This window comes from Dreissena polymorpha, chromosome 15, assembly GCF_020536995.1.
Source record: "Dreissena polymorpha isolate Duluth1 chromosome 15, UMN_Dpol_1.0, whole genome shotgun sequence".
In the NCBI taxonomy this organism is placed as follows: Eukaryota; Metazoa; Mollusca; class Bivalvia; order Myida; family Dreissenidae; genus Dreissena; species Dreissena polymorpha.
This window is the reverse complement of record NC_068369.1, coordinates 6,235,934-6,248,796: the sequence shown is the minus strand read 5'-3', so window position 1 is coordinate 6,248,796 and position 12,863 is coordinate 6,235,934. Positions and strand designations below refer to the sequence as shown.

The window sequence follows — 12,863 nt, the reverse complement described above, 5'->3', positions numbered from 1 at the left end:
CAACTTTTTTACTACATGTAAAGACATCCTTCACTAATCAATGGAACCCAGGCGTTCAAACAGGCGTATTTTGTGACAATTTGGCACTCTTGTTAATTTTGGAAAGAGTACTTTAAAAATGTAAGAGAACTATTTTCTCAAAAACCTGTGACTCCAGCACAGAAACTATACCACGAGCCCTGGTCTTCTACGAAGTTATTGAAAAACTCCATAAAAGCAGAAAGTGCCTTCCCTGTCAAGACTGTGCAGACTGAACAGGCGATTCTCGGAAGACATTTAAGGCATACATTAACTAAGTTTTGCTTACAGATTGGATTCTTTATTAGGCGAGAACTTCTCATTCATGTCCCTCATGAGATGGATTGCAATGTTGGGCACACGCAGGATGGGTCTCTCGATGTTCACCAGTCTGTGCTCAATCCTACCTCCATTCTGAAGTGTAAAGGGTAAGGTCAATTCTAAGTCCATTCTGAAGTGTAAAGGGTAGGGTCAATTCTAAGTCCATTCTGAAGTGTAAAGGGTAAGGTAAATACTACCTCCATTCTGAAGTGTAAAGGGTAAGGTCAATTCTACCTCCATGCTGAAGTGTAAAGGGTAGGGTCAATCCTACCTCCATTCTGAAGTGTAAAGAGTAAGGTAAATACTACCTCCATGCTGAAGTGTAAAGGGTAAGGTCAATTCTAAGTCCATTCTGAAGTGTAAAAGGTAAGGTCAATTCTACCTCCATTCTGAAGTGTAAAGAGTAAGGTAAATACTACCTCCATTCTGAAGTGTAAAGGGTAAGGTCAATTCTACCTCCATACTGAAGTGTAAAGGGTAAGGTCAATTCTAAGCCCATTCTGAAGAGTAATAGGTAAGGTCAATTCTACCTCCATTCTGAAGTGTAAAGGGTAAGGTCAATACTACCTCCATTCTGAAGTGTAAAGAGTAAGGTAAATTCTACCTCTGTGCTGAAGTGTAAAGGGTAAGGTCAATTCTACCTCCATTCTGAAGTGTTAAGGGTAAGGTCAATTCTAAGTCCATTCTGAAGTGTCAAAGGTAAGGTCAATTCTACCTCCATTCTGAAGTGTAAAGGGTGAGGTCAATTCTACCTCCATTCTGAAGTGTAAAGGGTAAGGTCAATTCTACTTCCATGCTGAAGTGTAAAGGGTAAGGTCAATTGTACCTCCATTCTGAAGTGTAAATGGTTAGGTCATTTCTAAGTCCATTCTGAAGTGTAAAAGGTAAGGTCAATTCTACCTCCATTCTAAAAACTTAAGGTCAATTCTACCTCCATTCTGAAGTGTAAAGGGTAAGGTTGTGACGTAATAGCCTAAAGCTTGTTAACATTTGAGAAAATCATTTTACAATTTCATGGTGTTGCGGGCCTTATTACAAGTTCAGGGTTCGACACTAAGGCACAAAACAGACATTGTCTAGTAAGATCCGTGGTCGGGCTAGTAAAACTGTGGGCTAGCTTGTCCGACTGGTCGTACGTAAAAAATCTATACTGATTCATATAACTATAACTAATCGAAAACCTTTTTCTCTTAATGTGTAAAATAACTCTCTTATCTGTTATTTTCATCAGAACAAAACTAGCGTATATAAATACACGCGAAGCATTCACATGATTTATCACTATTTTTAGACGCGTAAGAGAGCTTCCTGCAGAAATTGCTTGTTTCCATTGATCAAGTTGTCATGACTATTAATGATTTTCTGCAGTGTCTTAGAACTTTACATCATGTTTTTAGGACTTCTATCAAAAATCGGTATCATCAATGTAAACATTTTGGCGTAGCAGACGAGAGAATGTAATTTAAAGAATGGCTTTGTTCAAGAATGGATTTTTGTCCGACAAATGAGTTAATAAAGAAGAATCCGACGGTAAAACTGACACAGATTATGATGGAAAAAGGGCCTTGGAGCTGTGGTTGCATGGAGCACAGCGGTCAAGGAGGCCAGAATTTGATGACGTTGAATAAATGTCACCTGCTGTACAGACATCATTTGTTTAACTGGTGATAAACAGTGAAATTATAACAAACAATTTATGTTGTTAAATAGTTTTATTTTAATTTTTACTCTGTGCATCAAAATAACTTTCTTGAGTTCACTAATTATTTACTGATAAAACCTGATTAAACAGTTACACGACACAATTGTGTTTATTTGCTGTAATTTATGGTCTAGTACACATCAGATTCGGGCTAGTGCATTTTAAGAGGAGCTGGTCCGATGGTCTGGCTGTAAAAAAAGGTAATGTCGAACCCTAAAGTTATGTATTAATTTACCCATTCATCTTCCACATGTTGTCAATTGCTTAGGCCAAAACGTCTGGTGTTAATCAAACTCTTTCCTTAATAGGCTGGACTTTTCCTTATATTACATACTAGCGTCTAGTGTTAAATGGATATATAAACTGCCACTTTTTGCATTAATAAGCAGTACCATGCACACAGGCAAGGATGTAGTTACATGATTTCTTGTTGTATTGGGCAAGGCTCTGCTCAGGGGTTCGCTCGTATCTTGCTGATTAACTATTGTATTTTGATCTGGACTTTTGAAAGTTTTTTAGATAAAATTTATGGAGCAAAATAAAATGGAAACTTTGTCTATGTGTTAGCATCATTGTTTAGATCCAATAACAGGTCAATTCTACCTCCATGCTAAAGTATAAAGGGTAGGGTCAATCCTACCTCCAATCTGAAGTGTAAAGGGTAAGGTCAATTCTACCTCCATTCTGAAGTGTAAAAGGTAAGGTCAATTCTACGTCCATTCTGAAGTGTTATAGTAAGGTCAATTCTACCTCCATTTTGAAGTGTAAAATGTAAGGTCAATTCTACCTCCATTTTTAAGTGTAAAATGTAAGGTCAATTCTACCTCCATTCGGAAGTGTAAAGGGTAAGGTAAATTCTAAGTACATTCTGAAGTGTAAAGGTTAAGGTCAACACTACCTTCATTCTGAAAAGGGTAAGGTCAATTCTACCTCCATGCTGAAGTGTAAAGGTATTGTACCCACGCGCTGGGAAAACTGGGCTTAATCCATGTGTGTGACATCTTAGATTATCCCTTGAAATTCCCACAGGCTTATCAGGCCAACACTTTCCACTTAGACTTATTTTTTGTTTAGGAGAGACTTTCTTCAACCAAAAAATGTATACAAGCTGAAAGTGTTGTCCCTGATTAGCCTGTGCAGATTGCACACCCTAAGGCTAAACTGAGACAACACTTTATGCACATGAATTGTTTACAAGAGTGCCGCTCATTTATTTGAGACTTTTAGACCCATTTGTCGAAAGCTTGATAAGACATGTTTGAGTTGTCTGCTTGAATAACTTAAATAATTTAACCACTCCCCCCACCAAAGTTTGGATCAAACAGAAATTTACAAAATGTGTGGTTAATTTGTTAAATAACAATGTTATATATACAAAAGAGCAGACAGATTCAAGAAATATTTAAGATTGAAACATACATTTTTATTTTACATAATATAGACTGTTATAATCGATATAATAAGCCTGGTTATGGGAAAACTAGGCACATGCATCTGAACGAAAATCAAGTTAACGTGGAAAGTGTCATCCCTGATTAGCCTGTGACACAAGCTTATATGGTAAGACACTTTAGGAACTAGCATTAAGCCCAGTAAGAAGGCTCTCATTATAATGGAAACTCAGTGGATTTTTTTTTTAATTTTTTATTATTATTATTATACCAGATTTATATAGCGTCCTTTTCATGCAAGAGTGCATGTTCAAAGGCGCTTCAAATAAGAACATTTGACTTAATACATTTTGCAACACTGTTTCAAAAGAAATCAATCAAAAGTACTCAATTATACTATAAAACTACTCTATTATACTTATACTATAAGTACTACGTAAAAACAAGCACAGTAACCATAGATTAGAAAGATCAAAAAGACACTATAAAAACTACTCTATGTGTATAGCTATAAGACAATTTATGAAACAATAAAATCTAAAACTTAAACTATAAGTACTATGTAAAAAAAAATGCACAGTAACCATAGATTAGAAAGATCAGCAAGACAAAACAGAGATAAGGATACCATTACCACGAGTCCACAAACCCTCAAAGCAATAATTATGCTTCCTTTAAAAGGGTTAATTCCAGTTCATGCTGATTGATTGACTGATCAGCTTTTTTAATAGATATAGGCTAACTGCAAAAGAGAATGTTACCTTGACAAGGACACGACCTCCAACACCAAGGTCACGGTCAAACCAGGTGTGCCAGATACCCCCGCCATAACACTCCACACCCACCAGGTGAAAACCACACCTGTTCACCTTCGAGACTGGCTTCACCTGCAAGGATAATGTTCCATGTCATCAACAACACACATTTGATTTTTTAAGGACTGATTTAAAGTCAAAGCTATATTCTATGTTTCACTAATAGGAAGTCTGATGATTATGTTTGCTTCTGTTTACAACAGGGATATGATGCCACAAGTAACTCACTTCAGTAATAATGATAAAAAACATATGCCTCTCTCTGGGAAAAAACGGGGCTTAATGAATGTGTGTAAAGTGTCTTCCCTGATTAGCCTGTGCAATCTGCTAACAATTATCAGTAAAAACATTTTCCCTTTTCTAGGAATTTTTTGTTTAAAGGCGGTCTATCCGAACAAAACTCCAGTGTAGGCAAAGAGTGTTGTCCCTGATTAGCCTGTGCACACCCCACAGTCTTATCTGGGACGACACCTTACGCAAATGCATTAAGCCCAGTTTTCCCAGGACAAGACACATAAGTACTCAAAATACTGCATATACCAATACTTAGTCCCACCTTCAAGCAGGGGCTGTCTGTATGAGCCCCTATTATGCTGAATCCATTTCCAGGCTTGAACTGTCCTCCCACTGCAAAGGCAATAATGGTAGACTGGTTCTTGGTCACGAAGCACTGAAACAATCATTGTGATCGATAAAATAGAAACAAACATTGTGCTTGATAGCATAGAAACAATCAATGTGCTTGACAGCAAAGCACTGAAACAATCATTGTACTTGATAAAAAAGCACTGAAACAATTATTATGCTTGATAGAAAATCACTGAAACAATCATTGTGCTTGATAGCAAAGCACTGAAACAATCAATGTGCTTGATAGCAATACACTGACACAATGATTGTGCTTGATGGCAAAGCACTGAAACAACCATTGTGCTTGATAGCAATGCACTGAAATAAGCATTGTGCTTGAGAGCAATACACTGAAACAATCACTGTGCTTGATAGCATAGAGACAATCATTGTGTTTGATAACACTGAAACCATCATTGTGCTTGATAGTATAGAAACAATCATTGTGCTTGATAGTATAGAAACAATCGTGCTGGACAGCATAAAGGGCTGTTAAAACTCTTATTGCTAACATTTATCAATCGTCCATGGTAAAAAAATATAAACAAGAGCTGTCAGAGGACAGCGCACTCGACTATTTGAGTGCTTGACAGTATAATGTAAGCCATCTTGGAGAGGGGGGGGGGGGGGATATAATGTGGGTGTGTGATCATTTAATAATGATCTTTCAAAAATAAGAAAACAAAATTGAATTTTTTTTTAGGGGGGGGGGGGGGTTTGGGGGAGAGGGGGGTATAATGTGGGTGGGTGATCATTTAATGGATGATCTTTCAAAAATCAAAAAGAAAAACATTTTTTTTTTTTTTTTGGGGGGGGGGGGGTGGGGGGGTTCAGGGGGGGGGGGGGTGGGCGTGGGGGATGGTTTGGGTGGAGTGCATTGTGGTATATCAGGTAAGTGTTGTTTTGTCAAACTTTAACATAGATTCATCAATAATATGCATATCCTAAATACCATAAATCCATGAATATAATACGCCCTCGTGCATAATACGCACCCCCGAGTTTGGTGAAAATTTATTGGTAAAAATTGAAAATCCGAGTAAAATACGCACTTAAAAAAATCAGTGTCCGAAATGGGCCATTTCTGAAAAAATGTGTCAATATATATTTTTGTGTTGTGAAAATAGCAAATCAATTTGGTGTTGTCAACTATCTGTTACCCCGGTATATTGATCGGGATGTGTTATAGTGCTGTTGTTATGACAGTCGCATAATAAATATCTCTGTCTATTTTTTATATTACCATTGATTGTTACCAATAACACACGGGCCCCTTACTGACATCCGGGTCAAGCAGTCATAATAACAAAAGAAAGAAGCAGAGACGCTGTTTTTTGTTTTCACATTTAATTCAATTTGACAATATTCGGGACGATAATAATTATAATAATAATAAAGTAATAAGAAGACAAAATGGTTACTTCCGTTTTTATAGTTGTCTAGATGAATTACTTTTTCTTTTTTCGAGTTACAAACTCTATATTTTAATATAACTTTAAATACAATTAAACCGCTCGTGTTTTTCATGATCTCTTTAATTAAAATACGCTGCTGTCATTAAGGCTAGTTTGGGAGTAAAAAACAAATTAATTATCACCTTTCAATTTAATTCGGCAATCGGCAGACAGGTGTAATAGACTATTAGCATCATAAAACTAATTATTTAATTACCACTCTTTACTTCAGATATGGTAAATATGCGGTAGAAAGATAAATAGTGGTCAGCTAAGAAATATTTATTTACAGGTATTGTCAGTGGTTTTTTTTTCATTTGCTAATCTCTTTATACGACTTAGCGTCCAGTCGATAATTTGTAGGCAGACGACGATATTAACTGTGTATTCAAAGTATACAGTGTCTGCGCATGGATGACCCAATATAATCCGATAGCTCCTCCCGTTCTCACGTTTCATTCGACAACGTCATTTCATATGTAAGCGAGCTCAATGTTGATTGGCCAGCTACCATGCGCACTTCAATAACAATAAGGTCAAGCGATGTCTCATAATCGGGTACAGACCGAGTTTCGTTTACTGTTCGAATTGCGAACACTTTCATTAAAACAAAGAGACAAATATAGAAAACCAGTCCGATATAAATGGCGGATGTTTTCAATGAAATTTTACTAGATTTTCGCATTTTCACAAATAAGATTTTTATTGAGCCAAATTCTCAATATTTTCGCAAATGACTCAAATGGCGAACAACAGCGCGAGCCCTGTTGCACCCCTTTGATGTAATGGTGTAATTCAAAATGGCTGCCGCGAAGCGAATAACAGCGATTAAGTTGAAAATTTGCACAGGAAAAATTTTGTTCTGCTCTAAACGCGTATATTATACGCATCCCCTACTTGAAGAAAAAAATCTGCAGGTAAAAAAGTGCGTATTACATTTGTAGATTTACGGTTTAAAAGGTGCCATAATTCTGTCAAAATGCTTGGTACAGTTGTCTGCTCTTGTTTATAGGTTGGGGTCATGTTGGTCAACAACGATGCAAAATATGAAAGCAATATGTCAAGGGAAATTGAAAATAGTTGGGGTAGTACGCAAACTTTAATATTTGCTTCATATTCTAAGTGGAAAAGGGGCCATAATTATGACAAAATGCTTGATAGACTTGTTTTCTCTTGTTTATAGGTTGGGGTCATGTTGGTAAAGAAGTATGCAAAATATTAAAGCAATATGTCAAAGGATATAGGAAATATTTGGGGTAGTAAGCAAACTTTAACATAGATTTATCAATAGTATGCATATTCTATGTATAAAAGGGGCAATAAATCTGTCAAAATGCTTGATACAGTTGTCTGCTCTTGTTTATAGGTTGGGGTCATGATGGTTAACAATTATGCAAAATATGAAAGCAATATGTCAAGGTACATTGAAAATAGTTGGGGAAGTACGTAAACTTAAACATATGCTGCATATTCTAATTGGAAAAGGGGCCATAATTATGACAAAATGCTTGATACAGTTGTCTGCTCTTGTTTATAGGTTGGGGTCATGTTGGTAAACAAGAATGCACAATATGAAAGCAATAAGTCAAGGGACAAAGAAAATATTTGGGGTAGTACGAAAACTTTAACATTTGCACGCTAATGCAGACGCTAACGCCGAGGTGAGTAGGATAGCTCCACTATATATATTTTATATATAATAGTCAAGCTAATAAAAAATGCAAAAAACTATTTTTAAACATCAATAAGACATTTGGTAAGCAGCATACTTTATCTTTTGGCTTCAGATCCCAGCTGTCTGCCTCCCGCAGTTCACGGAAGCCTGCCGCCAACAGTCTGGTCTTTACCTCTTCTACAGCTAGCAATTAAATCATGGAAGCATTTTACAACCTTGTGCATGCTGTCCTTGATAAAAATCAGTCACTATGCAACTATTGAAGTGACATTTTTCTTCTGGTTCATTAAATTTTAAAATCAGCATTATTAATTTTGTTATTTTACTGATCCATGAATTTAAGATACCCTAAAATAATTATGCAAAAAAATATGTGTTTAAATTGCAAATAACTATATGCAGTAATGACATGAATATTAAATGTAATCATTGCACACATGCTGAATTCATTTTGCAATCTAGATATTACCAGACAATACACAAAGGGAAGTATATGAACCCTTCATCACTTAGAAGCGTATTTAACCCTTTTCCACTTAGATACATATATAACCCTTTACCACTTAGATACGCATTACCCTTTACCACTTAGATATGTATTTAACCCTTTACCACTAAGATATGTATTTAACCCTTTACCACTTATATATGTATTTAACCCTTTACCACTTAGTTATGTATTTAACCCTTAACCACTTAGATATGTATTTGGACCCATTTGTAATCAAAGACATTTCTTACTAGATTCAAGTTTTAAAGGCTTCATTTCTAACCCTTAGATACTGATAAGCAGCAAACCAGGGCTTTTTTCTGATTTTGTGAAGCAGCCCTGGCCCCCTCACTTTGTGAAAAATGAGTTGCGAACTTTTCAAAATTGTGAAAAAAATGAGTCGCAAACTTTTGAAAATTTAAATTGTGAAATGTCCGTTTTTGACAGTTTTTAGCACAAAATGTCCGTTTTTTTGTGTGTAAAAAAGTCTCAAAGAAGGAAAAAAAGCCCTGCAAACAGCATAAAACCTGAACAGACTGCGAGTTACTCGCAGGCTGTTCTGGTTTTATGCTGGTTGCAAAAGCCATTTTCACTTTGCTTCTGATGGGGGAAAGTGTTCAATGCACTCTGAGTAGTGTAGTGTCTTGATTTCAAAACATGCAGGAAGTTTGTGTGGATTAGGTTGGATATTAATATCCTTTGTGGCTATGCTTATTTAGTCTTTAAACAATTAAACATTTTAAATTCTTGTTTGTCAGGATATTAATCTCCAATTAATATTCTGAAGCATTGTTCAGTGCTTATGTAGGGGTCATTTACAGCAAGCAAAATCAAATGAGCCGCGCTCTGTGAAAAGGGAGTTTAATGCATGTGTGTAAAGTGTCGTCCCAGATTCAACTGTGCAGTCTGCACACGCTAATCAGGGACGACACTTTCCACCTAAACTGGATTTTTGCTAAGAAGGTAGTTTCTGTAAAAGAAAAATATCATAAAAGCGGAAAGTTTCGTCCCTGTGCTGACTGTTTGTTGTAAAATTATTTAAAAAAAACCCACAAAAGCTAACTATTTTTTGTAGAGTTGTTTATAAATAAGCAGCAAAAATGTAAACAGACATGGCCATTTAATAATGAGACCAATCCAGTATGAATTTCTGAAAAAAACAGAAATGTGTTTGTCAGAAACACTATGTCCCCTTCTGCGCCGCTTTTAGTTTTTTTTACCTTTGACCTTGAAGGATGACCTTGACCTTTTACCACTCAAAATGTGCAGCTCCATGAGATACAAATGCATGCCAAATATGAAGTTGCTATCTTCAATATAGCAAAAGTTATTGCAAAATGTTAAAGTTGGCGCAAACAAACCAACAGACAGACCTACAGACAGACCAACAGACAGGGCAAAAACAATGTCCCCCACTATAGTGGTGGGGGACATAAAAAATACAATAGCATACCATGATATGGGGATGGTGTTTTATTGACAAAGTTCAAGAACTGTTTTGCTGCAGAAAGGACAACTTCCTTCGATGCCTTAAAGAAGAAAATAGCATAAAGTTATTTATACAGTTATAAAGATTAGAGTTATTATATCAACAAAGGACTACAGTTGTAATTTTTACCAACAATGCTGAAAAAGACTGTTTTACTTGTAATTAAATATTTACTAACAATACTATATTGCTTGAATAGGCTAGATAATCATACATCGAGAACAAAAATTTGAATTATTTGTGTGTCTTGCATAAATATTGTCCCAGACTATACTCATATTCACAACGGAAGACAGACAATTGACAAAAGGTGATAACAAAATTTCACCTTGAGCAAACAAGATATGAGTTTGTCAGAATGACCTTGACTTCACCACTCAAAATAGGCAGCTCCAAGAGATACACATGCATGCCAAATATCAAGTTGCTATCTGATGCGACATAGAAGTAATGAGCATTTTTCGAAACCTAAACGCGACAACCTAAACGCAAAGTGTGACAGAAGGACAGACAGACGGACGGACGGTCCGATCACTATATGCCCTCCTTTGAGGGCATAAAAATATTATGCTCATAAAGATTGTCACCATTTTTGAAGATGATATTATTAAAACTAATTTAGTAAACTAAATCAAGATATGATATATACATTTGCACTCAGCAAGTGTCATTCAGATTGAACTAAAAATGTGACTAAAAGTATTCACAATGTTTCACTATAAACAACTGTAGACATACAATAAAACCCAGTTTATTTTAGCAGAAGTGTGGACCCTTAAGGGAGAGTATCTTGAGCATACTAGTATGTTGATAAATACAGAGTGGTCATTATCTACTGCACTAATTATGTAAAGGTAAGCCAGTGCATTTAACTGGAGTCAATGTTGCCATGGAAACAATTTCATAGCACAGTAGATGTTCAATCAATACACCAAACACAGTTGGTTAACTTGGCTTATCAGTAAAGATCAGTAAAGATCAAAGATAAGGCTCTACAGTGCATTAGTACATGTGCAGTTATTTTATGACATAGAAACAATAGGTTTATTAAGTGCATGCAAACTACTGTCTTTATGTACACCACATTTTATGAAGGTAGTCCCAGGTTTATACAAGGGAGTTAACTATTAGAATGTATGTACAGGTTATCTTTCTTTAACATTATTGCTTATCAGAACTAGACTGTTCACATGTTTTCATTATATACATATAGAGAAAACTGCCCCACCCCCTGGCGGCCATGTTTTTCCACCCATCATGACCATTTTCGAACTCGTCCGAGTAATCTAAAAAATTGATGTTTAGAAAACAAATTAAGATGATTAGGCAAAAAATGTGACTTCTAGTGTTCACAAGCTTTTTTACTAAATAAATATAAGGAAAATGACCCCCCCCCCCCCCCTTGGGGGCCATGTTTTTTTACCGATCCAAACCATTTTCGAACTCAACCGTCATATCCAGAAAACACATGTTCTGACCAAATTTCATGAAGATTGGACCACAAATGTGACTTCTAGAGTGTTCACATGTTTCCACTATATACATATAGAGAAAACTGCCCCGCCCCCTGGCAGCCATATTTTTTCACCGATCTGGACCATTTTCGAACTCGTCCGAGATATCAATGAAACCAATGTTTTCAACAAGTTTCATGATGATTGGGCAAAAATTGTGACTTCTAGAGTGTTTACAAGGTTTCTCTAAAGCCATATAAGGAATACTGCCCCGCCCCCTGGCGGCCATGTTTTTCAACGGACGGGAACCATTTTTAAACTCAACCAACATATAATTTAGACAAACATTTTGACAAAGTAACATGAAGATTGGGCTTCAAATGTGACTTCTTCAGTGTTCTCAAGGTTTTTCTTTTTTTGACCTAGTTACCTAGTTTTTGATCCAGCATGACCCAGTTTCGAACTCAGTCGAGGTATCAATCGGACAAATGTTCTGACCAAGTTTCATGAAGATCGGATAATAAATGTGGCCTCTAGAGTGTTCACAAGGCAAAATGTTGATGACGCATGACGCATGACAGACAAAAGGCGATCATAAAAGCTCACCATGAGCACGTTGTGCTCAGGTGAGCTAAAAATAAATATGTTCGTATATTTTTTTAAATAATTCTTAACATTGATTTCATCTTCCATCCAGTTTCATAAGTTGAACCTTAGTTATATGTTATATTGAACTCACTTTTGTTTTCAATTTTTAAGTACTTGTAAGAAAAAAAAACCCACTAATTTAAAAAGTTTTTCTTTCATTTTTTCCCCAATTAAAGCCCATTCCCAAAACAAAATCCATAGAAAATGTAAAGGTGGCATGCAAAATGACCTTTGATGTTGGGCAACTGTGGTTATTGTTTGTTGCACTACACACGTGCAGTGCACCAGCTAGGAATATAAAAGGGCATAGGCCGGGGGCTATTTTCTCAAAAGGGCACTTTCGAGCACGCAGAACAGTGTTTTTTTTCACCATTTTGGGAATGATTATGGGGCCAGGACCTTTTGGATTGGGAATATTTGCGGCATCTTGACTAAAATTGGGAAATTAGTGTTATTGTTGTTTTGCTCAAAAATGCTTCAAAATTATTATATTTACTAAGGTTGAACTTATCTGAAAGGGAGATGAACAAAGTATTGAGATCTAAAAAAATATTAATAAATAAATAACTTTCTATTGAGAATTTTTAGCTCCCATTTGGGAAAAATATATACTTTTGTCCATTGGGAATGAGGCCGATTACCGGACCCGATTTGAATGAAAATAAAACACTGCAGTATTTTGTCAAAAGGGCACTTTTGAGCGTGCAGTCGTATCCAGAATATCTGTTGCATATTTATTGTTATATCATTAATAATTGTTAGAATATATATTGTCC

The 12,863-nt window shown here is 36.0% G+C and overlaps 1 protein-coding gene across 4 annotated transcripts in view; it reads right to left on the bottom strand.

Moving 5' to 3' along the window:
• Positions 1-12,863, bottom strand: part of LOC127859444 (aspartyl aminopeptidase-like) — a 38,575-nt gene that overhangs the window by 23,181 nt on the left and 2,531 nt on the right. For all 4 annotated transcript variants that reach the window (XR_008039388.1, XR_008039389.1, XM_052396830.1 and 1 more), the window contains exons 2-6: positions 9,950-10,025; positions 8,101-8,189; positions 4,804-4,917; positions 4,194-4,319; positions 308-432 (exon numbers count right to left, since the gene is read on the bottom strand). Coding sequence is in view for 2 of the 4 variants with exons in the window: in XM_052396830.1 (XP_052252790.1) it covers positions 308-432; positions 4,194-4,319; positions 4,804-4,917; positions 8,101-8,189; positions 9,950-10,025 (530 nt within the window). In the remaining 2 variants the exon portion in view is untranslated. The remainder of the gene's footprint in view (positions 1-307; positions 433-4,193; positions 4,320-4,803; positions 4,918-8,100; positions 8,190-9,949; positions 10,026-12,863) is intronic.